This window comes from Gobio gobio (genome assembly GCF_949357685.1).
Source record: "Gobio gobio genome assembly, chromosome: 2".
In the NCBI taxonomy this organism is placed as follows: domain Eukaryota; kingdom Metazoa; phylum Chordata; class Actinopteri; order Cypriniformes; family Gobionidae; genus Gobio; species Gobio gobio.
In genome coordinates, this window is record NC_137098.1 from 9226611 (window position 1) to 9252622 (window position 26012).

General features: G+C 38.6%; 1 protein-coding gene across 5 annotated transcripts in view; it reads left to right on the forward strand.

The window, feature by feature from the left end:
* Nucleotides 1-26012, forward strand: part of nfat5b (nuclear factor of activated T cells 5b) — a 91813-nt gene that overhangs the window by 45945 nt on the left and 19856 nt on the right. For 2 of the 5 annotated variants that reach the window (XM_079802828.1, XM_079802829.1), the window contains exons 2-4: nucleotides 3474-3599; nucleotides 21953-22499; nucleotides 25367-25553. In XM_079802828.1, the coding sequence (XP_079658954.1) occupies nucleotides 3474-3599; nucleotides 21953-22499; nucleotides 25367-25553 (860 nt within the window). Of the gene's footprint in view, nucleotides 1-2503; nucleotides 3057-3473; nucleotides 3600-4884; nucleotides 4974-20355; nucleotides 21385-21952; nucleotides 22500-25366; nucleotides 25554-26012 lie in introns of those variants that run through there. The other 3 variants (XM_079802830.1, XM_079802832.1, XM_079802831.1) reach the window with 3 other exon arrangements.

A 26012-nucleotide genomic window follows, 5' to 3' on the forward strand; every position in this document is an offset into this window, starting at 1 on the left:
ACTAAACAGTCTGTCTAAATCAAAATAGACAATTCTTATTTTTGAATAGAAAATTGTCATATTTATTATAAATGATTTATCCGCGCGCACATACATTTTTTTAAATTCATGTGCCCTCGCAATCTTCAATCAAAATAACTTCCCCTCCCTCTTGCAACGACATCTCTTCTCTGTTGACATGCTTACTGACGTTGGCAGGACAACTTGTCACTCACATGAGATCGACCAATAGCAAACCACAAACATTCAACCAATCAATCAATTCCCCCGTGGACAAAAGCAAGTCCTACCCTACATTTTGTTACAGTTCTGTTTAGGTAGTTTAATTTTCTTGGACTTTAAGTTGTGTTTTCACTCGTTTTGGAAATATCTGCACCTTCTTCATCTTCTTCCTGCCAAGGTGTAACAGACACCCGACCTACTAAAATGGATTATGCAGCAAAATTTGCTGCTGTTGCCCGGAACTGTTATTGGACTTTACAGTGGAGTTTAGCCGTCTCGCCATCAACTCTCCGTTTGACGATGAACCCTCAAATCCTTGTTCTTGATCGGGGCGAACTACCATCATCCCGTAGCCCTCCCAGACACCCATGGACTTGACTGGAGGGAGGCCATCATCCGGTGTCTGGAGAGTGTCTACCCCCGATCCAGACTACAGCCAGACCCAGAGCCCAGCCCACCCCCACCCTTGAATGCGGAGAATTTGCCCAAGCCCCGTGCAGAGGGAAAACTTCCACCCGCCGCGAGAATAGAGACTGTGACGACAGCGCCAAACACGCCTCAAAGTTAATCTGGGTGTGAGCCGGCAACCACCGTGACAGAGGGAATCCTGGTGGAACTGGACATGGAGGACTGGCTAATAGACCTGTATTCTGAGGTCATCAATTTCATCATCGTCTGAGTCTTCTTTGCCGCTTTCCTCTCTCACCATCACTGCAGAGCTCAGCCAGTCACTTCACTTCACTCCCCTGTAACACCTTATGTGGTCAAGCCTCAGGTCTGGCACTCTCCCACCCTCGGCTCCACCAGAGACCCTCAGCCTTGTGGCTCCACCAAGTTCCTCATCCCTCCGGCTTCACCTCGGTCAGCCGTCACCCTACCTACACCACGGACTTACGAGCCATCCGCGACGCTGTCTCCACCCCTTCGGCTCCAGTGGGCTCTGCCCTCCATCCCAATCCACCTTTGACCTCGAACACTTGTCGCCGCACCCTCTCCTTGGTCCCTGGAGTCAGCGGTGTCACTCAAAAACATATACGACTCCGCCAAGGGCTGTTGTCCCAACTGCGCTCTGGGTCTCATCCTCCATGGCAGCTACCTTCTTCTACTCTGTGTTTATTCTTGGATTAAAAACCTTTTTGGAAATATCTGCACCTTCTTCATCATCTTCCTGCCAAGGTGTAACACATTTTTTCTTGTTTGAGAAGCTGTTTCACTAAAAGTCACAAAAAAGAGGGGTTCTATATACAACACTAGGATTTTTAACCCTTTATGCCAAAAAGGAGAAATGTATGATTATGATTGCATAATACTTTCACGTTTAACTGGTTATTTCAATTATTAAGCTGTTTAAATCGAATCAAAACTTCCAATCAAATTGAATCAAAATAAAAAGGAATAATAAAACAAAATGAACTAATAAATACTAAATTATGGGAAGCTCCTGACAGAACCCTTTAAGGTGATATTTAGAACCTTTTTTTCCAGGAGTGTGGAAAAAGTTCCATAGTTAGGGCTGACAAAAAATGTGGAAATCCCTGACATATAACATTAAGATAGCTCCACCTACTGATCAGATTGTATGCTTATCCTTCACCCCCTCAATAAGGTTCATGAGTGGTACATTTTCTCCATTCACCTGCCATTGACAGGTGTGACCATTAATGATCCTGCTTTGGGATCACACAACTGTGAGAAATGATCTGCACTAGAATCTCAAGGTACAGAATTGAAGATTTGAGGAGCTTGGCTGTGGACAGATGGGCAACTTTTTATTTTACTTTATTTATATTTTTATGTGCTTGATATGGCCTAACTGATGGGGACAGTATAAAATCACATTTCAACTTCTCAAATTCCTCATCCCTTTGTAGCAGCCTTGTTTTCAAAGTAGTACTGATCAGAGTCCTGAACAAGGATTGAAGGCATTGTGTTCTTGTTCTGTTAAAATAACCCACTACAATCACATGAGTGGTGACTAAGGCCTCTGGCATGCCAAAAATGGTATTTATCACTTACTATTAGTGTAAAATAAGCAGTCAGGACTTTTTCCATGTTGATGGCCAGGCAGGTTGATGGCCAGGCTGTTGAGGGTTCAGAAAGACACTGTATACCTGGAACTGGACTGACAGATGTAGATGACTTTTTATGGTCATGGAAAAGTACTGAAATAAATGTTGCGCTGATTGTCAAGCCCTGCCTGGCGATAATCCACTTGAAATGAGATATTGGAAATTCACTGCATATATCAGTTGCCACAAAGAAATCTGTGCAAGGCTATTTTGACTTGCTGTGTTTTTCTGAGACATAGGAGCCGTTTACACGACACCGTTTTCAGCTAAAAACAGATAACTTTTTAGGCGTTTTGGACGTTCATTTACACGACAACTGCGTTTTGGGGGCCTGAAAAATGCAAACCTTTGCAAAGTGAAGCCGTTTATAGTTTCTGTGTAAACTACAAAAATGTAAATTTGTGAAAGAGGTGACGTCATGCGTGTTGTATTGTTTCTTTACAAAATGACATCGCCATCTACTGGCCTGGCAGCAGAATACAGCGTTTTTAGTTGTTTTTCGCCTGGATGCCAGCCGAACTTAGCCCCGCCCACAACATTTGAGGTCGGGAAGTTCGTTCTGGACATGATTTGTTGTGGAGCAACTATGCTCGAACCAGAGCTGTTCGGACCAATCAAATTGTCAGGGCGGGCTTTATACGATGATGGACAGATGATCAACAGTAACGTAATCATCCACGTCACCAAAGAGCGCTTGGGTTGAATTTGTTCTAATCCTAAACGGAGAACTTGTTTGTATATGCATTCACCTTTACTATTGTGTTGGTAAGTACTCCATGTATCCTTAAATTCTTTTTTTACAACACCGGCAAAGATCGTTTACACTCATTTTCTTCTTCTACTTCTTCCAATGTGCGTGCAGTTGAGTTCTGTTGACAACTATGCGTCCCTCCGTTGCTCTGATTGGTTGTAGGTCTATCCAATTGAGTGCAGAGGCATTTTCTTTCCTGGTTCGGTTGAAATGCCCCATAATTACAGCCCAATGGACCAGTATCAGACTCATATTCTGACTAAAATCTTAGTATGACGACGTCAGGCTACCTATCTGTGTGAACGGGGATCGTTTTGACTACTTTGTCGTCTGTATGCGAAAAACTCGAAGGAAAAACTTTCAGTTTTTAGTACATTGTTGTTGTGTAAACATACCCATAATTAATAGATTTCTCTTCTGATTCCTACTAGAATCAGTATATGATCTTCTCCCGAAAGAGCTGCAGCTGCCATCTTCTAGAGAGCAGAACGCAGCCGCTATGAGTCAAAAAAGTGGTGGAGAGGCAGGACCTCCTCCGTCAACAGCTCTCGCCGCAGGTAAGCTTGACTTTTGTCTTTTAAGCCATATTTTCTCTCACGCTCACTTGAGTCAGATGCTGAAGACTGGAACTAAGGCCTACATCAAGATGCATATTCAACTGTCCAGTTTTTTTTCTGTGGTTGTTTAATTTGGTTAATGAAAAATGGTCTCTATATGACAGGTGGTTTGAGGGGAGGGCTTGGTGACACCAGACGAAAAAAGGAAAGTGGTTTCAGAGGTGGAGCGAGTTTTGATAAAAGATTACAGAGAACATGCACTGATGAATTGTTCACATTCAGACCAGGAACGTGCATTAGGACGTAAATAGGGCCCTTTTTTATTTAAGTTTTAACCAAACAATATAAAGAGAACTGTTTTAATGGTAAACATTAAAACAATACTCATTATTTAATTAAAACTATACAGTAAATCTGATTGCATTTAGCATGGATTGGGGTCTTTAACCAAAATCTAGATCATTTTGTTCCTGTTGTGAATGCCTTCAAAGAAGAAAAGCCTTCAAAAAACGTTATTTTATGTGAAAAAAAATGAAGATATTTCAGAGTAAACAAAAACTTTTTTGGGGCATCAGAGTAGCAATCATGCTTTGCAAATAGTAATTAAATATCAGTCCTATTTTTCTGTAATAAATTTAATTTAGTGATTAACAATTAGAATAATAATAATAAAGCAGTCAGACTGTCGTCCCTCACTGTAAAAAAAACTTACATTTTTAAGTAAAATCAACTCGGATGTTTAAGTCATTTCAACTTAAATGACTTTAAACTGACTTTATAACTTATAAAACTTTTTTAAAAGTTGAAAATAAACTTATTTTGATGAGTTAAGGTAATGTAAAAACACATGTTGTCATAACATGTTGTGTTTTTTTTTACAGTGTGTGAAATTCCAGTTGGCTCTCCAGCATTTTTCTAGTTTTGTGAATGAACATAATTGGCTCAGTTCCCACATTCCCAATCTAATTTGGTTTTGCAGTGAAACAAATTAAGAAAAAAAAGAATCTGTTTAGTATAAAATTCCAATGGGAAAAATCAACACATACGAAATTCTATACTATATTCTCAGAAATGCATGTGTAATTGGCAATGAAAAAATGCTTTCTAAAGGATTTTAAATGAAAATTCCTCCTGACTTGCATTGAACACTGAGAAAAGAAACTGTCCACAAAACACTCCTCAGAACCTTTTTTTTTTTTTGAGTTCCTATTTGTACATTCAAAATGCAATTCACTTTAGTTTCTTTTACTCTGCCCCTTTATCAAAGTGCCCAGGTTTAGGGTGAGTTTCTGTTGCCTTTGGACATCTGTACCTAACTGCAGCCAAATGCATCCCTCTGACGAGGCAGGACATGCTGGCTGCAGCTGAAGGAAGGTGACGTATTTTCCAGCTTAAATGAATTTCATTGTGGGATTTTAGGTTTCACTGCAAATTGGACTTGCTTCTTCTGGCTATTCTCTCTTCCTGTTTAATTAATATTTTGTTTGTGTATCTTTTTATTCTTGAATCAAGAATATGTTCTTAGCAATCAAACATGTGCTCATTGTATTTGCTATTGTTTGGCATTTGTTTTTTCTTTGCTTGTTTTTTTTATTATAGTTTTTTATGTTTTATTTCTTTGTGTTTATTTTGTTTCATTTTAAGTCCACTACATTGTTTCATTTTGTTTTGTGATGGTCGTCTCTTTTTGCCATATTCATGTCCCTTCTTTACATGATATCTTCCCTCTGTGCTGAGATATTTGGGTTCATCTGTATTGAGCCATTGTGTTGCCGCCTTGTCTCTAACCCTAGCCCTTTATTACTTTTATTATCTTTTATTCTCTTTTACACTGCCTGAGTAATGTCTAACATAATTGCAAATTACTGTTCCTTTCCTAAAGGTACAGTATGTATCTTTTGGCCCTCTAGCGGTTTTGCGGAAGAACATTGTTTTGGTTGTGCTTTGGCTCTGCGTGACTGTGCGGATGAATATCGCTGCCAGGCTTAAAGGGTTAGTTCACCCAAAAATGAAAATTCTGTCATTAATTACTCACCCTCATCTCGTTCGACACCCGTAAGACCTCCGTTCATCTTCGGAACACAAATGAAGATATTTGTGCTGAAAGCTGATGGCTGAGAAAGGCCTCAGATATGCCTCCATTGGCATTCAGTACATTTACACTCCCAAGACCCATAAAAGGCACTTAAAACGTCGTTACAAAATCCATCTCACCACAGTGACTCTACAATAATTTTACAATGCGACGACAATAGTTTTTGTGCGAAAAAAAAATCAAAATAATGACTTTATTCAACCTCTTCTTGTCTTCCCTTCCGAGTATGCCTCCACGACGTATGCGCGAGAATATGACGTAGCGCCGGCGTTCGGGAATCCATGAAATGCACACTTTAGCCCAATTTTGAGCACTACGCCGATACCTAAAGCACGATCAATGTAGAATTCAACAGCTTAGACACGCGCGTCTTCCTCTGCTTGTAAACAAATCGCTTCTGGGCAGAGATGTATAAAGTACTAGAGACACATACTTGAGTAAAAGTACAAGTTCCTTATCAAAAAAGTGACTTGAGTAGAAGTTGAAGTGCTCTTTAAGCACCACACTTAAGTCGAAGTACTAAAGTATTCAACATTTTTTGTACTTAAGTATTGCAAGTAGTTTATTTTAAAATGTACTACTCAAGTACTGAAAGTAAAAGTACAAGTATTGTGTTATGTAGTTATTAAAGAAAGTAGTCAAAAGTTTGAACATCATATTGTTTTTATTATTTCAAATGATTAAGCTAAAGGACAATCACAATGTTGGTAGGTAATTTTTCTACATATTGTCATATAAATAACCTGAAAATACTGTAGTTCATTAAGATTAAATCTTACTATAACCACTCTTACTAAAAAAATGGGGAAAGCACACTTATATTCTCATTTCAAGAGGTGTTCTGAGTAAATGATTTGTTTGTAACACTTTACAATATGGTTTGATTTGTTAACATTACATTAGTTAATGTATTAGACTAATAACTAACATGAACTAACCGTGATCAATACATTTGTTACTGTATTTATTCATCTTTGTTAATCTTAGTTAATAAAAATACAGCTGTTCATTGTTTGTATATGTTACTTCACAGTGCACATTAACTATGGAAACAAATAGAGAGCAATTTGAGCGCAAGACGCTCGTGTTGTTCTAAAGACAGTGAATGCGCGGCTCTCTCGCGCACTCTCTCTCTCTCGCGCGCTCTCTCTCTCGCACTCTCGCGCTCTCTCTCTCTCTCTCTCTCTCTCTCTCTCTCTCTCTCTCTCTCTCTCTCATGCGCGGTAATGTGGGTTTGGAATGGAATGATTCGTAACATTTTTATAATTGTAACGAGTAACGATGCAGCACATAAAAAAAATATCGGAGTAAATGTATTAAACTCATCGAGAATATGTACTGAAGTAAAAGTGGAAGTAGGAGAAAAAAATAATACTCTAGTAAAGTACAGATACTGCCTTTTAGTACTTAAGTACAGTAGTGAAGTAGTTCTACTTTGTTACTATACATCTCTGCTTCTGGGTCATGTGTCCGAACGCCGGATCTGCGTAATATTCTCGTGCATGCGTCGTGGAGGCATTCAAGGAAGACAAGAACAAGTTGGATGAAGGCGTTATTTCGATTTTTTTTGCGCACAGAAACTATTGTCGTCACTTCGTAAAATTATTGTAGAGCCACTGTGGTGAGATGGACTTTGTAACAACGTTTTAAGTGCCTTTTATGGGTCTTGGGAGTGTAAATGTACTGAATGCCAATGGAGGCCTATCTGAGGCATTTCTCAGCCATCAGCTTTCAACAAAAACATCTTCATTTGTGTTCCGAAGATGAACGGAGGTCTTACGGGTGTGGAACGACATGAGGGTGAGTAATTAATGACAGAATTTTCATTTTTGGGTGAACTAACCCTTTAAGAGATATAACCAGTTTAGATGGAAATTATCTCAAGCTGACTTGCTGAAGACGTTACAATAGCTATACCCATTAACAGACTCCGTACTTCCTTGAAAAATAAATTCCAGCACAAAGCCACAACAACCATAATAATGAAACTACCCTTCAAAATAGATAATGCTTTACAATGAACTCTGTTAGAGAGCTGCACACAACAATTTATCTGTTCAATAAGATACCTTACTCACCTGTTGAGAAATAAAAACGCCATCTCGGTGTCGCTTTTACAACATTCCAAATCCCTTAGGTCCTGCTAGTGTTGTAGTCAAGACCACCTATTCCAAGACCATGTCAAGACCAAGACCAATGTGTGGTGAGAGATCAAGACAAGACCAAGGCAGCGGGAGACTATACCAGCACTCCTTAAATTCATAAAGAGCCACATTACCGCCTGAGAAATGACTTATTTTTCAATAAACATCAATAAATATAATTAGAATAAGACACTATATAGAACTGTTACCAATTAAATCAAATCATTAACAACAAAATGCATATTTGCACTGCAGATGTGGTACAGAAGATGCATCTGAATTGGCAAATTACAAATGCATAAATGTAGAAAATATTATTTTTTTAATTATTGAATGTTTGTATAAAAGCAATATCATGTTTGCAGTCATGCTCAAATTTGTCAAAACAGCTCTCTTGCTCTTTTGATATTGCTTAATTATATCACGTTATAATATAAAAATATAGATCTCACACAAGTACTTACTAGCAACAATATCTTAAATTTTGTGAGGATTTGTATTCATTTTGGTGACATTTTTGACACAATCCCTCATTAATTTCTGAACCAGCACAGTAAATAAATCAAATTAGAAATAAGTTGTTGATTGCATGTTAAGCGATAAGTTTTATATTCACAAAAATAAGTAAGTTTTACATTAACAAATAAATCAATGCACAGCAATTTTGTAATATCCCAACAGTTGTGGTCTTGACCGGTCTTGAAACAAAATCCAGAGTCCTCGAAGCCTGAGACCGAGACAAGACCGAGTACAAATGTGGTTGAGACCGAGACAAGACCAAGACCTTCAAAAAAATGGTCTTAAGACCGGTCTCAAAACTAGGGGTGGGAATCTCTAGGCACCTCATGCATCTTTTTTCAATACATTTTTTTTTCTTACTTGGTACTTTTAAAGCAAAGTATTTGTAATGACCCATAATGAATTTACTTCCAATATCTTTTATTAATAAAACAAATGGAAGTGATTTTACAAGTCAACAGGTCAGGAAGGTTACATTTGCCAGAATATGTCCCAACATTGGAAAAGTGTCTGTAGCAGCATACCTGTAGTGAATGATTACAGACTTCAGCATATTCTGAATCACTAACATAAAGTAATCACAGCACCCTTCTGTTATGTGCAATGAGCAATATAATGCTTCAGACAAAAATAAATAAATAAACATTTTGCTGTACCAAAATCACTACTTTTATACAAAAAATATAGAATTCTATACCAGCAGCTCTCATACAAAAGTCATTTTTGTGGGACTTCAGCATATTCTGAATAACTAGTAACATACAGCTGTTCTTATACACAAATGTAATTGATTTTCCGTTTCAGAGTTGCGCCTTTTGCGTTCCGTCAACGTTACGTTATCAACATTTAGAAAATCGTTTGTTTTTTTACATTTGTGAATCGATTCAGAATTGTCCACGTCCACATCGCAATGCAACTAAGAATCGAATTTTTCTCAAAACCAAGACCGATCTCGAGTACTACAACACTAGTTCTCGCCATCTCCGAAAAGCCAAGCTAATGTTGATTCTTGTTTTATTACGAACTCTGTCGCATTCTCTTTTTGCCAGGAGACTCTCCTCTGTTCGGCGTTTGTTTAAAATAGATGATTTCCCAGAGGTTGGAGATTTAGCTGCTCCATGTCAAACTTGTTGTGACAACGAACCTATGCCACTCCCACACAATACGCACGTCAGAGAAACTTCTCTATTTACAGATATGATGAGACACACAGGGGCGAATGACACATGTACGCAATATCCCACAAACATCTTCCTGCTACGTCTAAAATATAAACACTTATAATATGTAAGATTCAGTATAGTATGCCTATTATTATCAATCTTTCTTAAAAAAACACATATTTTGAAGGAAGATTTATGATGTTTTTAAATGTAGTTAATTTTGAAAAAAAAAGTTATATAGTGTACACTTTAAGAGTACTTGAATTCTCCATATTTCTTGAAAATATTGGGCCATAAAATCACTTTTTGCACTCCCATTTAACTCCTCTTACTGTTAACAAACACATTTAAGCATGTTTTTCTGTGCTGATCGTATAAATAATAGTTAACTATAATGTAAAGTTCGATTTAAAAAAAATTTTTTATTCAGTTTGCCTATATGTTTTAAAGGTGTACTATGCAGAAAGTTTCAGTTACTGTTTCTAAATACAACATTCAAACTCTGCCCCTCCTTCTCATGGGCGGAACAGCAGCAGAAGCCACGCCCTCTCTTTCCCCTGACACGATAGACTAATTGAGCTGACTCAAGAGAATACCAGCAGGAAGATGAGCAATGAGCTATTGAGCAATTGTTTATCATACATAAATAGCATTTTGTGTATATGAAAGAGCACTTATGCTAATAGTCTGTTGACTGGCTGTAATTTGCGAGTGAGTTTAGCCATCTTCAGTCTAGCTCGCTAATAAACATTAATCACGTGTCATCATAAAACTATAATTATAATACCTTGTAATCTGTCGAGTTACAGATAGCAGGCAACAAGGCAATAGCTACGTTTAGCTAATTGTTTTTGTATCGAGACAGGAGACCTTAGCAGAGCTTCCTGAGCTTCAGACACAGACGATAAAGTTCTGCGAGCCGTGAAGGCTAAAGCATAGCAATTCAAGAGCAAAAAATGAAAATACAGGCTCATGGTAGTGTCTCTGTAGACACAAACACCACCACACACTTCTAGTATACTATGAGAGATGATTTAGTGGCGTTACTTTAGTATGAACCTATACTTTATTTTTTCTGAAAATCCTACATAGTGCACCTTTAACAGAACAATCTTGATGGTTGTTTATCAAAATACATTTTTTTGAGACTTTTGCAAGGCAATAACACACTCACCTAAAGGATTATTAGGAACACCATACTAATACTGTGTTTGACCCCCTTTCGCCTTCAGAACTGCCTTAATTTTACGTGGCATTGATTCAACAAGGTGCTGAAAGCATTCTTTAGAAATGTTGGCCCATATTGATAGGATAGCATCTTACAGTTGATGGAGATTTTTGAGATGCACATCCAGGGCACGAAGCTCCCGTTCCACCACATCCCAAAGATGCTCTATTGGGTTGAGATCTGGTGACTGTGGGGGCCATTTTAGTACAGTGAACTCATTGTCATGTTCAAGAAACCAATTTGAAATGATTCGAGCTTTGTGACATGGTACATTATCCTGCTGGAAGTAGCCATCAGAGGATGGGTACATGTTGGTCATAAAGGGATGGACATGGTCAGAAACAATGCTCAGGTAGGCCGTGGCATTTAAACAATGCCCAATTGGCACTAAGGGGCCTAAAGTGTGCCAAGAAAACATCCCCCACACCATTACACCACCACCACCAGCCTACACAGTGGTAACAAGGCATGATGGATCCATGTTCTCATTCTGTTTACGCCAAATTCTGACTCTACCATCTGAATGTCTCAACAGAAATTGAGACTCATCAGACCAGGCAACATTTTTCCAGTCTTCAACTGTCCAATTTTGGTGAGCTTGTGCAAATTGTAGCCTCTTTTTCCTATTTGTAGTGGAGATGAGTGGTACCCGGTGGGGTCTTCTACTGTTGTAGCCCATCCGCCTCAAGGTTGTGCGTGTTGTGGCTTCACAAATGCTTTGCTGCATACCTCGGTTGTAACAAGTGGTTATTTCAGTCAAAGTTGCTCTTCTATCAGCTTGAATCAGTCGGCCCATTCTCCTCTGACCTCTAGCATCAACAAGGCATTTTCGCCCACAGGACTGCCGCATACTGGATGTTTCTCCCTTTTCACACCATTCTTTGTAAACCCTAGAAATGGTTGTGTGTGAAAATCCCAGTAACTGAGCAGATTGTGAAATACTCAGACCAGCCTGTCTGGCACCAACAACCATGCTACGCTCAAAATTGCTTAAATCACCTTTCTTTCCCATTCTGACATTCAGTTTGGAGTTCAGGAGATTGTCTTGACCAGGACCACACCCCTAAATGCATTGAAGCAACTGCCATGTGATTGGTTGATTAGATAATTGCATTAATGAGAAATTGAACAGGTGTTCCTAATAATCCTTTAGGTGAGTGTATATTAGAATGTGCATACTGACAATATGCTGAGTAAGGATGACTAACTTGACCCAAATCATACATCGTGATTCTGTTCAATTATCCCCCATTCATTTAAATGTTTATTTCTCCACTGAGATGGAGTCAGCTGCAAGATTTCTGCTACTGTACCTAAAAGTGTAATTCTGTCACTGTTGCCTTGTAGGAATGTGCGTCCTCCATTGGTGAATTCAGATTACATTTTAGTTTGGCCCCTCAGGGCTCCCGTTGGCTTGTGTTACAGTTTCTATCAATAGTGAAAGCTCTGAGGGCTCAGTATAACACAACACACTCAGGTTGCTGTGTTAAGTTGGCCATTTGGCGAGTAAAGAGTGATCAGACTAATGCATCAGAGGGGGTCTTGTAATCAATGTGAATTTTGAATTTGAATCTGTTACAATTTTCCACATGATTCCACATGAAAAGAACACATGATTTGCAGCCACTTTCAGCCGTCTCAAAGAGCAAGAAGAGACAGACACTGTGTGTTTAAGTCTCATTGGACTTGTCTGTGTTGTTGCATGCCTGCCAAGAGGCTGCAACATAATGCGCAATGAAAAACTCTGCCTTTGTAGTGCTCCGCCAGAACAGGGTTTCAATTAATTTCATTAACAATTCTGCACAAACATAGGAGCAGATGACTCAAATGTCACAGTATCAGATATCAAATTGGCAAATCGTTTCTCCCTCCACACAACCTGCTCTCCATTGATGCTTTGGTGGAGCCTGAGATGTTCAATGGGATGGATGGATGGATAGAGGTGTTACGACTCCTTAATCTAATCAAAGATCAGAAGTAATAACATTGAGGTAACACAACAACAAAATAATGCAGAAGAAAAGTGATTTATTGTACAAAAGGGAAAAAAGTACAAGTACTAAAAAGTATGGATAACTCACAATAATAATTAAGGAAACAATCAATATAAGTGAAAATATAAACAAATCTTTACAAGAGTACAAGGTAATATAATTTCTAATTTACCCAAGAGAAAAAAGGACATAATTAGTGACGCCAAAGAAAAGTCTTAACTTATAATTTAACCTCTGACCTACCTAATAAAATAAACAAGAGAAATCAAATATTCTGCGTCAAACTCCCTAACTTACTTACTCTAACTAACCAAAAATAAAACATACAAAGGGTGGGGTTCACACTCTTACCTGGGGTGTCTATAGATCGATTATCTAAGTGTTGCGCAACGTTAGTCATGTGATAACACATATAACCAGTCCACTTTACTCTTGGGCAGAAACCACACCATCGGAAAGCAGATAGAAACTAAATCAAAAACGAGATGGCCAACTAAATGTGGTAGAGTTGAAATAGTCACAGATCAAAACAATATTGCCGATACGAAAACCACACAAAGCAGAGCGGCAAGAAAAAAAACGAGTCTCCTTCACGTTCAACTTGGCGTTTTTTTAAATGCTGGCGGGAAAACTTGATTTGCTGCGGAGGTGTTGACTTCACACGGCCTAGATAGATGGATATCGATCAATCGAGTATTGACAAAGCAAGAGTCCAGCACTCTTTAAAGTCTCCTCCAGCACATATATTTATGCATTTGGCAGACGCTTTTATCCAAAGCGACTTACAGTGCCCTTATTACAGGGACAATCCCCCTGGAGCAACATGGAGTAAAGTGCCTTGCTCAGGGACACACTGGTGGTGACTGCTGGGATCGAACCAGCAACCTTCTGCGTATCAGTTCCATGGTTTAACCCACTGGGCCACCATCTCCAATATCACATCCCAAAGACTTTCAATGAATTTAAGGTCTGGACTCAGAGGTGCCAATTCATGTGTGAAAATGATTCTTCATGCTTCCTCCCAACCATTCCTTCACAATTTGAGCCTGATGAATCTTGACATTGTCATATAAATGAGGCATAAATAGAGAAGAATTCATAAATAAAGGTTTTTCGGTTTCATGTGTTGGGATAAATGCTCAAAGTGGATGCAAATCATTCTCTCAGATTTATTTGAGGGTATTGGTGTCTGGTTGTTAACCAAAGAGTATGGCCTTGTTAAGGTTGCAGTTGAATTGTTGTTGTTTATGCTATCTGAATTCATTATACAAGTCTTGAATTTAAACCAGCTAAAGGTTTAATATCTATCTATTAAAGTCACCATAGCTTCATGGTAAATGGTGAGGTTGGTTGAGAACGTGAAGTCACATTTATTGACAGTGCTTTATATGATGCAAATAGTTAATTTGAAGCTCTACATCAATAAACAGGAAAATAACAGTGGCACTGTTGAAAAATATATCAGTTATGAAAGTTACTAATTCAATTTTAACCATAAATCAGTTCTACAGAAGATAATAGTGTTGTTATTCAGCTCAAGTCAGTTCAGTGTTGTTTCAATTCAGTTAAATGACTGTGTTAGTGTTGCAAAGTTATGAAACAAGTTCAACTATCAGCCATAAGCAGCACTACAGAGGGTGATATCTAAACTGGGTAAACCCAACCCGATTTGCCGGCAATTTGATTTCGCCCTGCAGCTCAGGCTGGATACCTGTACATCTTTTTTATCCTGCTTCTGTTACAAATTTGCGGGAACCGATCACAAACCAGCTTATCCACCTGGTGCGCTATTGGCGGGTTTAACACGAGGCCGATAGAGAAGCGATGGATTGTTGGTCTGATTGGTTGAAGGACTATCCAATTTTGTACAGAGTCATTTGAACTCTGCCCGTTGATCACGCCTCTTGCAGTAGAAAATACAGAGCAGACTCCCCAGACCAATGTTCAATCTTAAAAGATTGAGCTTGGTCTGGTGATAGCTCAGGTCAGTTCAATGTTGATTAAATTGGTTTCAATAACAGTGTCAATGTTACAAAGTTAGTGTCATTATCCAGCCCAAATCAATCTTCTGATAAGCATGAGATCCCACCCTCCCTTCAGAGCGTCTCCAAAGCCACGCCTCCTCCAAAACACAAGAACGCACAGGTCACGCACAGCCAGAGCAGAGTCTGCAAAGCGCCGTCATGACTCAAATCATATAACATTATAATAATAATGAACGTAAACAACTTAACCTGTAGCACCTGACTGCTGCAGATTAATTTCGCCGTTGATAGTGTTGACATAACACATTAATCTGAGAGTCTGAGAACGTGAACCATATGACCAAAATCTTATATCATGATATGAGTAGTTTTATTTTCACGATAACGATGTATATATCACAATATAGTTGTTTTTGCTTTAAAAAAGGTTTTTATGATATCAAAATCTTTGATTCTTTTCACCAATTTCAATATCACAAAAAACGAATACTAGCCTAAGTAAATAATAGACAAGTAATAAAGACAAGTAAACAGTGATAAAATAAGAAAATTACAAGCATATACTGTAGGAAATCAAACTACAATAGAGCAAAGACAAATTAAATAGACCTACCTGAAAAACTGAATGCGTTAGAAATAAGAAATGTTACATAAATTGTATTAAGTAATCAAATGTACACCGCATATCTTCAATGTGTAAACTAAATATAGGCCTACATTTATTCTAATTAAAGTTACAAAAGTGATTCAGTCAAGAGCAGTGAGAGATTTTCTCTTTTTTGTTGTTTGATTAATATTAAAGGGATAGTTCACCCAAAAATGAAAATTAGCCCATGATTTACTCACCCTCAAGCCATCCTAGGTGTATATGAATTCTTTCAGACGAATAAAATCGGAGTTATATTAAAAAAGTCCTGGCTAATCCAAGCTTTATAGTGGCAGTGAATTGTTGTCTCGCATCTATCCATCATATAACTGCTCCACACCTCACCGGGGGTTAATTTTCCAACTTCCCTATAGTTAAACAGTTGAGTTTTACCGTTTTCGAAAATCCATTCAGCCAATCTCGGGGTCTGGCAGTAGCACTTTTAGCATAGCTTAGCATAGATCATTGAATTTGATTAGACCGTTAGCATCTCGCTCAAAAAATGACCAAAGACTTTAGAGTCTTTGGCCTACAAAATCTCAAGTTTTGTGTAACTACAGAAGAGTCCAGTTTTAAATAGGAAAAATATCGAAACTCATTTTTTGAGCGAGATGCTAACGGTCTAATCAGATTCAATGATCTATGCTAAGCTATGCTAAAAGTGCTACTGCCAGACCCAGAGATCGGCTGAATCGAAAATGGTAAAACTCAACTGTTTAACTCTAGGGGAGTTGGAAAATTAGCCTATTTTAAAAAGAAGTGGAGTGTTCCTTTAAAACTTTATAGACTAAAATAACTAACTTCCCACGGAAAACCGTATGCAATTCGACTAACGGCAAAAGAATAACCACTGACGCGATATAGAATATAGATATATAGATATAGAAGCATCGCAAGCTTTGACACCTCTTGCGGATAGTGCTGGGCAACAAACTCAAGCCCCTCTTCTCTTATATCGAAATCCTCTACCATTTCTATTTAAAAATTCATTGGACTAATTAATGACCGGTGTTTTGTTTGAGGGTGAGTAAATCATGGGCTAATTTTCATTTTTGGGTTACGGCCAAACCAAACGGCAGCAGGTTTATTAGGCTGCTGCCACTTTAAGACTTAATGCATGAATCCAATATACTGCTACACATGCTTTTTTCTCTATTGTTTACATTCACATAAGACATAAATGACTGTGTTTATGGGGACACTTGCAAAGACGGGCATTTTGACACATAAGTATGTGTATTTAACCCTTAGGATGCAAAAATAACTCATTTTTTAGTACTCACTCGCTGTATGAGCAGTGGCTTTATGTGTGCGCTCCGAAACCATCTCTCAGAGAGCACGTGCATTTAGCGAAACAAGCAGCTTATTGTGTTTTATCTTTTTAAACTGCAATGCTTAAAAACATATAAATGATAATCTTTCATCATAATCAGCACAGCAACGTCACGTGAACATAACCGCGATAGAGACAATAGTACAAAATCTCTACCAGTTGTGTCTACTGGTATATCATCCACCTCTACTGCTATAATTATTTACTATCAGGATGTGAAGAGAGTTTCCACAAGTATAACAATAAGTGTTTATGAAAAACATTGCCTGTTTATGAAAAATATGAATTGCCTTTTAATTTTATGATTGTCATCTTAAAACATGCCCATCTTCGCTGTATTATAATTAATTCAAATGTTTTTCACCTGAACAAGGAAAAGTGTACAAAACTACTGTATGTCTATGAAAAAATCATATTGTTTTTTGTTTTGTTTTGTGCATATTTGACTGTCATGTGTTTGACTGTGACATTTGTTTAAAAGATTTTAATTTTGTAATTCATCATTTTTATTGGATTTTGTCTTAATTTTATGCAATGTTGTTTACCGTTTCCATTTGAATATTAAAGGAACATTGTTAAATATTTTATTCATTAACAATCCTTTCTCCTTAGAATTAAGGAAGTTGTGAAACAGCGTCAGTATAATGCTGCTTGTTGCAACAGGGCATTATTCCCACATATTTGAGCATTTGGAATGGGAAGACTGGACTGTGGGTGGACTAGAATGTGGCCCGATTAGCCTAGGCTAGTCTTCCAAATGTAAACAACACTGTCATCAGAATAATGATGTTTTTATGTAATGTTCTTCCACAGCCATTGCGGTTAGAAACTGTTTCTGAACCTTTTAAGAGTTATAAACAGCCCACAAATCATTTTTCATCCAAATTGTGAGCTGATCTTCTGTTCTGCTTCATAGATAGGATTACAATGCAGCATTCATTTCATAAGCTTGTAAAGAGCCCACTCTGAGCAACATTCAGAAATTGAGTTTGTTTTGTAAGAAGGGACGTCAAACTCACCCCATTGTTATTATCGTTCACTGGACTCAGTGTCTCATTCAAATTATGTCATTCATGCCATATAGGTTCATAGGCTTGTATTCAAACAGAGACTATTATTAAGGAGCCAAGCACCTTAGGTTGGTAAGTTACTTTATTCGTCTAGGTCAGTCCTGAGAACTGCTTAGAGGAAAGTTTCAAAAACATTTCCAGAAAAAAGTCTTTATCACTGCATGTTCTAAAAGTATTTGAGAAGTTTGGGGACAGCGCCACCTACTAAAAAAAAAGTGGTTTTACTTGGTCGCCTTATCAGTTTTATTGCAAAATCTGCTGCATCAGGACGACACTTGGTAAGCATCATCGACACTATGTTGTGAGGAGGATCTCTGAGATGTTTTTGGACGGTGCCACCTAGTGATTGCTCTTTTCTACTCCTATTAAATCCTAAAATTCCAATCCATTCCTACCAATTCAATCCAATTCCCATTCCTTAAAATCAATGACATTCAAAGCACACTAGAAAAAACTTACTCTATTATAGTAGCAGAAACAGCATTACTATGCTTGTGTGATGTCCTCATCTTTGTATGACTCTTTAGGCAGCAGTGGTGGTTGAAGATCTGGGCTGTGTCCGAAATGCGCCCTATACCCTTAAATAGGGCACTATTTGAGGGGACAGCCATTTGTAGTGGTGTCCGAAAGCATAGTGGACGTTATCAAGTGCACTCATTCAATCCCGCAATACACCGCAATAACAAGTGCACAACCGTTGTACACTCGACGGCTAGAGAATAGTATTCCCCTTGACATCCCCTTGACATAATTCACTGTGAGAGTGAATGAATTCCTCGCCAGAAGATGCTGCTCGCACCTGAATCATCCATCCATCCATATTGAATTAATTCAATATCAATATCAAAGTCTTCCAGCAAGCACAAACTATGCAAAAGCGGCAGCCCTTTCGGTTTCATTCACTCTCTCAAGTGGGCTATATTATTGGACTAATGTAGGGAATAGTGAATGAGGGTATAGGGGGCGATTTCGAACACAGTCATAGATTGCTGAAGGTTTGAACCGTCCATGATGCAACTCATCCCATTTTTGCAGTGTACATCAAATCATTTTGGTGCCTGACCTCAAAGCACTTTCATCCAGGTTCTTCTTCATGCAGTACAGCAGATAAATGTTGTAAATGATAAATGTAAAGATATACTGTCACTGTATAAGGTCACTGTAAAGGGGTTAGTTCACCCAAATATGAAAATTCTGTCATTAATTACTCACCCTCATGTTGTTCCAAACCCGTAAGACTTTCGTTCATCCTTGGAAAACAAGCGAATCTCTCATCATTTTTGCCTATCCATTGAAAGTCCACTCATTTCTGCACACAAAAGTACAAAAAGACATCGTAAAATAAAAAGTAATCCATACGAGTTTAATCAAAGTTTTGTGAGGAGACTCGTTTTATATGATGAACCGATTCAATTCGGGCTTTTATTCAAATACAAAGAGCTCAAACTGAAGCTCAAACATGCTTGACGTGAATGTGAAGTCTAAATTAAATCTGTTAATGATATATTGCGTGGCCGTGTCTCTTCAGAAGACTTTGATTAAACCTTTTGATTTATATGAACTACTTAAACAATGGGCCCTATTTTAATGATCTGAGCGCATGGTCTGAAGCGCGTGGCGCAGGTGCATTTAGGGCATGTCCGAATCGACTTTTGCTAGTTTAACGACGGAAAAAATTGTCTGCGCGCCAGGCGCATGGTCCAAAAGGGTTGTACCTAGTCTCTTAAAGGGTTAGTTCACCCAAAAATGAAAATTCTGTCATTAATTACTCACCCTCATGTCGTTGGACACCCGTAAGACCTCCGTTCATATTCGGAACACAAATGAAGATATTTTAGTTGAAAGCTGATGGCTGAGAAAGGCTTCACACAGGCCTCCATTGGCATTCAGTACATTGACACTTCCAAGATCCATGAAAGGCACTTAAAACGTCGTTACAAAGTCTATCTCACCACAGTGGCTCTACAATAATCATACAATGCGACGACAATAGTTTTTGTGCGCAAAAAAAAATCAAAAGAACACCTTTATCCAGCTTGTTATTGCCTTCCGCGTGTGTCTCCACGTCGCATGCGCGAGAATATGACGTAGCGCCGGGGCTCGGGATTCCATGAAATGCACACTCTAACCCCATTTTGAGCACTACGCCGAGACCTAAAGCACGATCAATGTAGAATCCAACAGCTTAGACACGCGCGTCTTCCTCTGCTCGTAAACAAATCGCTTCTGGGTCATATGTCCGAACGCCGGATCTGCGTCATATTCTCGCGCATGCGTCGTGGAGGCATACACGGAAGTCGAGAACAAGTTGGATAAAGGTGTTATTTTGATTTTTTTTTGCGCACAAAAACTATTGTCGTCGCATTATATGATTATTGTAGAGCCACTGTGGTGAGATAGACTTTGTAACGACGTTTTAAGTGCCTTTCATGGATCTTGGAAGTGTCAATGTACTGAATGCCAATGGAGGCCTGTGTGAAGCCTTTCTCAGCCATCAGCTTTCAACTAAAATATCTTCATTTGTGTTCCGAATATGAACGGAGGTCTTACGGGTGTCCAACGACATGAGGGTGAGTAATTAATGACAGAATTTTCATTTTTGGGTGAACTAACCCTTTAATGAGTCATGGGTGTGTTTTGGGCATAACGTGCATTAAACCAATCAGAGCCTCATCTCCAATTCCATTAAAAACCAGTTGTGCTTGCATCACGACGGAATTTGCGAGTGGAAAGACTGAACACTTCTCCGGAGAGGGATCCTTTTATTTTTAATATTTAAAAAATGTTGTGTGCTTCTGCGCATCCTTGTGTGTGTGTGTAATAAGCAGAGTGTATGTGCGTTGTGTACCCGCCTATAGGCACATATTACTAACACACCCTTTAAATAGCACAAAAATACTGCAACCAGGTTTTTGTTGGTCAATGGCGCAGTCGTTTTCAGTTCCTCAAAATAGCAATGCGCCAACAATGTGCCTGAACACACCTGGTTTTCAGACCAGCACGACCATGGACGAAGAAATGGGCGCGAGTGCATCTGCTATTTAAACAACGTAGCGCTGGACGTGAAAATTATAACTGTGTCGGGCTGAAACTAGCAAAAAAACGTCACATTGCACCGGGTGTCAAAAGAGAGACAAAAATGATAAGAGAATATAAAAAATGTGTTCTGAAGATATAAGTCATGCAGGTTTGGAATGACATGAGGGTAAAGGATGATAGAATTTTTATTTTTTGGGTTAACTGTCCCTTTAATAAATGCTTTTTCAATCTCTTTTTCTTCCCGAATATGCATGTTTATTTATGCAAAACACACAAATATCAAAAATGTCTTATAAATTATGCCAAAGGCAGGCTTTATACTGTTTTTGTATCAAATGCTTCACCTCATCCTGTGTTCAAATGAGGTGTGGAGGGTGATTTTCAAGGCAAATGAATACATTAGTTGCACCAGAAACAAGCCAATAAAATTGAACAAAGCCTCTTCATTTTACTATATTTTAATGGTCAGCTTTTATTACTCATTGGTTGTCTCATTTTCATTCCAGGAATTTCTCTCTGAAGCAGGGAGTGTCTGCATACAAAATGCTCTGCAGTTCTCTGCTTCATAGGTCAGACACTGGTTTATCTTGTTTCTGTGGCTATGCTCACTCCCATCAAAAATTTGTGCAAATTTGTATAAGAATTTGCTTGCATCATTTGGATGAGAGATATAGACACCCCCCCCCCCCCATATAGACTGGAATAAATATTAAAACAAATGACAATTTTTGTTTGAGGGTCATACAGTATGCAAGAGCTCATTTACTGTAGATTTCCAATGTATGCTTAAATAAAAACCCAAGACATACGAGGATATTATGGCTAGCGGGCTGTGCGTAATGTCTTGGAGAGTGATGTCATGGCCTGCTCTGCAGTAACTCTACATGAAATGCTTGTTTTTCTTTTTTCACAGATGTTATTCAGCATGATCATTTTGCTCCCGTTGTTCGTTTATTTATTTCCACAGCATTTCAACTGCTTTTTGACATTTGCCCGAATGATAGATAACGCTCTGTAAAAGATAATTAAAAAAAACAGGAACAGTTGTAACGAAAAGAAATGTCTTGACTTGACTGGGACTGTTGGCTCATGTTGATACCGATGCCTTTATTCACTGTCTAATTGTACACACTACAGATGCCTCGTCCGCCTCTTCTGCTATGAGCACGGGAAGTCCTCGCAGTGCTTTTCCCACCTCTTCCACCTCAGCTTCAGAGCGGATCGCCGTGCATGACAGCAGCACTCCAGGAGATGCTAGCAGTCGAAGGAAAGGTGAGGCGCTGGCTGCGGAAAACAAGCAGAAAGGTGGCCAGCAGACCCAGCAGCAACACCAGATGACACCCTCCAAACGGCCAGTCCTCAACATCTCGCCTCCACCCGAGGACCTGTTCGATGACAGCAACATGTCCTGCCAGGATGAGCTGCTTCTGGACTCAGAGCAGAGTAACAGCATCTGGATGGAAAACTCGGTCTCCAACTTCAGCATTGTGAGCTCCAGCTCCTACAATGACAACACTGAAGTGCCCCGCAAGGCCCGTAAGTGTACCCCACGACAGAAGCCGGGATCAAAGCCGGTCCCTGCTGAAGAGGCCAGCATGGATGTCTTTGATGCAGATAGTGCCAAAGGTCCACACTTTGTGCTCTCGCAACTTGGCCCAGACAGCAAGACCTGTTCCAAAGCAAGGTGAGCCGTTTAGTACCATGGTACATTTTGGTGCCTGTTAGTTGGAGATTGGTGTGAAGGAGCCAAAATATTTAAAATAAAAAATCGGCCATCATTTACTCACCCTCGTCGGTATAAACCCAAGTTGTTGGAAAGCCAAAAATATGTTTAAGAAAGTTTGGCTAAATTTCCCATTAAAGATGCACTATGTAACATTTTTGTAGTAAAATATCCAAAAACCACTAGGCCAGTGTTATATATTTTGTTGAGTACTTACAATATCCCAAATGTTTCCAACTATTTGTAAATCGTGAGAAATTGCTATTTTAACCAAGGAACCGGGCCTTGCTTAGCTCCAGTGGCCTTGCTTAGCTCCACAACACTCAGGCCTGCTCTGCTTCATACTACAGTAACATTAATAATCGCATCCATGAATATGATTTGTCTTTTCCACCGGCTGTGAGGTGAAGACCACATGTCCCAAGATTCTGCGCTCAAACATGGCGTCATCAAACTACGCCTTTGTTTTTAAAAGGCAGGCGACCTCTAGTGGATGGAAAAGTTACATAGTGCACCTTTAAAGCTACACTGTGTAACTTTTTTAGTTTATTCTTAGCTAAAAACACTTAGTTCTTTCAAAAATATATGTACTTATTAATGTATATTTACTTCTTTCAAGCAATAAAGTATTCTCGTAAGTTTATAATATGCCATTGAAAATACATACGGGTAAGGGGTTCGAATGCCGGTCGCCATGTTGCCCCTCCATCTTGAAAGTACATTAGCCAAAGAGGGACATACCCGTAAATTCAAGCTTCGCCTTTCGCGTTTTAACACTCGATGGCACTGTGTCGAATGTGGACGAGGTTGAACTGGAAGCCATGTTAATCTTGGACTAAATCGGCCACCGTAGGAGTTAAAACGAAATCGGAATTGAGAGGAACAGAAACTGATATTCACTGGATGGTCATATACCTTTTCACCACTAGATAGGGGAAAATATCACACAGTGTGGCTTTAAGTTATGAAAACTTTTTTTTTTATGTTTCCTGAAAGAGTTTTTTTACTTCCCTTTTGTTATGTTAATTTTGTTTTGCATAAATCTGTTAATCAACCTCAGTCCTGATCAAAACTACTAAATGTTTTTAAAAAATCCAGGATTTTTACTCTTTAATTGCCAATTTCATAAATTATGTCACTAATTTGGGGAAAAACACACACAAAATGACTTGTTTTCAGTATAAAAAGTGATTGTTGACTGGATATTTTTTAACCTTTTATTACAGTCTTGGGCATGTCAAAGATTAGTAACAACATTGGCTTTAATAGTTTTTGTGCAGCATCATATTTAAATTTCTTCTCCCTCGTTTGTATGCTGTTATACTCCATATAACTCCATATTAACAACAACAACCTTTATTTATAAAGCACATTTAAACACAATATGGATTGATCCAAAGTGCTGTACAGAGTACAAAGCAGACATATACAAAAATAATTACAGGTTTTCAAACGCTAAAGAATAAAAATACGATTTAAGAGTAGATTTAAAAATGTCCAATGAAGGAGTAGACCTCACATGATAGGGGAGACCATTACAAAGCTTGGGCCCAGCCACAGAAAAGGCCCGATCACACTTTGATTTATAGCTACACCGAGGCACAGTTAAGAGCAAGTGAGTGCCCTAGCGGGACAATAAGGCACAAGAAGATCACTTATATACCTTGGTGCACGACCAGACAACGCCTTATATATAAACATAAGGATTTTAAAATCAACTCTAAATTTAATGGGAAGCCAGTGAAGAGATGTTAAAATCGGGGAGATGCGGTCCCTCTTTTTAGACCCAGTCAGCAGTCTAGCAGCCGCATTTTGAACAACTTGCAATCGTGATACTGAAGACTGAGGGAGACCGGAATAAAGAGAGTTGCAATAATCTAATCGTGATGTTACAAGAGCATGAACTTCTAAATCTTTGCTTGAAAGGAGATGCTTCAGTTTTGCAATAGATCTTGAATGGAAAAAACTTCCTCTAATAACAGCACTAATTTATTTATCAAAAAATAGTGAAAGATCACTCCAAGATTTTTTATTTGTTGTGTATATTTGATGAAAGAGGAGCTAACTGGGCTTCCAGAGCAGGGGAGGAATTTGCATATTAAAGCCAGAAACTAAGCTTCTTTTTTTTTTTTTTTTGCACAGGCCTATCTAAAGGGTTAATGGTGCCACATGGTGATCACCAGTAACAATTACAAATTTTACCTCTTCCCAACAGGGAAAACCACCAACAATCAGAATCCATGATTATATGGTGTCATGGCTTTGCAATTAAAAAATGTCGTTATAATGGAAGTCAATGGGGCAAAAACAGCCACGAACAGTAAATGGGGGATAAAAATTGCAGCACAAAAACTAACAATGCAGAATGTTCGTCAACCAATCAGCTTTCAATAGTACAAGTATAAATAATGTTTTTGTGCTTGCGTTTTGACAAGACAGCATAACTTTGAATGAACATTTTAATAACGTTACTAAAAGAATGTTTGTTCATAACTTTGCTAACGTTCCCAGTAAGTTATGAATACTTGATTTCTGAGTGCTCTCTGATTATTCTTTTTTTTTTTTTTTTTTGGTTATGTGAATGTTAGAGACAACATTATGGAATGCTTGTTTATAATTTTGCAAACATTATGGGAATCTTACTTTTGAATGTTCTCTGAACCATCTGAAACTAATAAGTAGTAACACTTAAAAACGTTAGATAAATATACAACTAAAATGGAATTTGGACATGAGAGTGAGTAAATGTTGACAGAATTGTCATTTTTGGGTGAATGAAAGGGTCAAAACCCCCTATTTGATGTTCACCAGCCATCCTTGTTTCATAGCTCTGATGGACCACAAGCATCTGCTCTCAAAGGTGGGATACTGTCTTGTCAGTATCCTCAGAAAAGTGAAGGGAAAGAACTGAAGATTGTGGTACAGCCTGAGACTCAGCATAGAGCGCGTTACCTGACCGAAGGCAGCCGCGGGTCTGTGAAAGACCGAACACAGCAGGGTTTCCCTACTATCAAGGTGGGTAACACAGACTTGTAGTAACCTACAGTAGTTGTCTTTTTAGAAAAAGTTACAGCACTTTTTCACCCTACAAAAGATAACATAACAATTGTTTTCCTGTTTTGAATCCTGAAACTACACTCACCTAAAGGATTATTAGGAACACCATACTAATACTGTGTTTGACCCCCTTTCGCCTTCAGAACTGCCTTAATTCTACGTGGCATTGATTCAACAAGGTGCTGAAAGCATTCTTTAGAAATGTTGGCCCATATTGATAGGATAGCATCTTGCAGTTGATGGAGATTTGTGGGATGCACATCCAGGGCACAAAGCTCCCGTTCCACCACATCCCAAAGATTCTCTATTGGGTTGAGATCTGGTGACTGTGTGGGCCATTTTAGTACAGTGAACTCATTGTCATGTTCAAGAAACCAATTTGAAATGATTCTAGGTTTGTGACATGGTGCATTATCC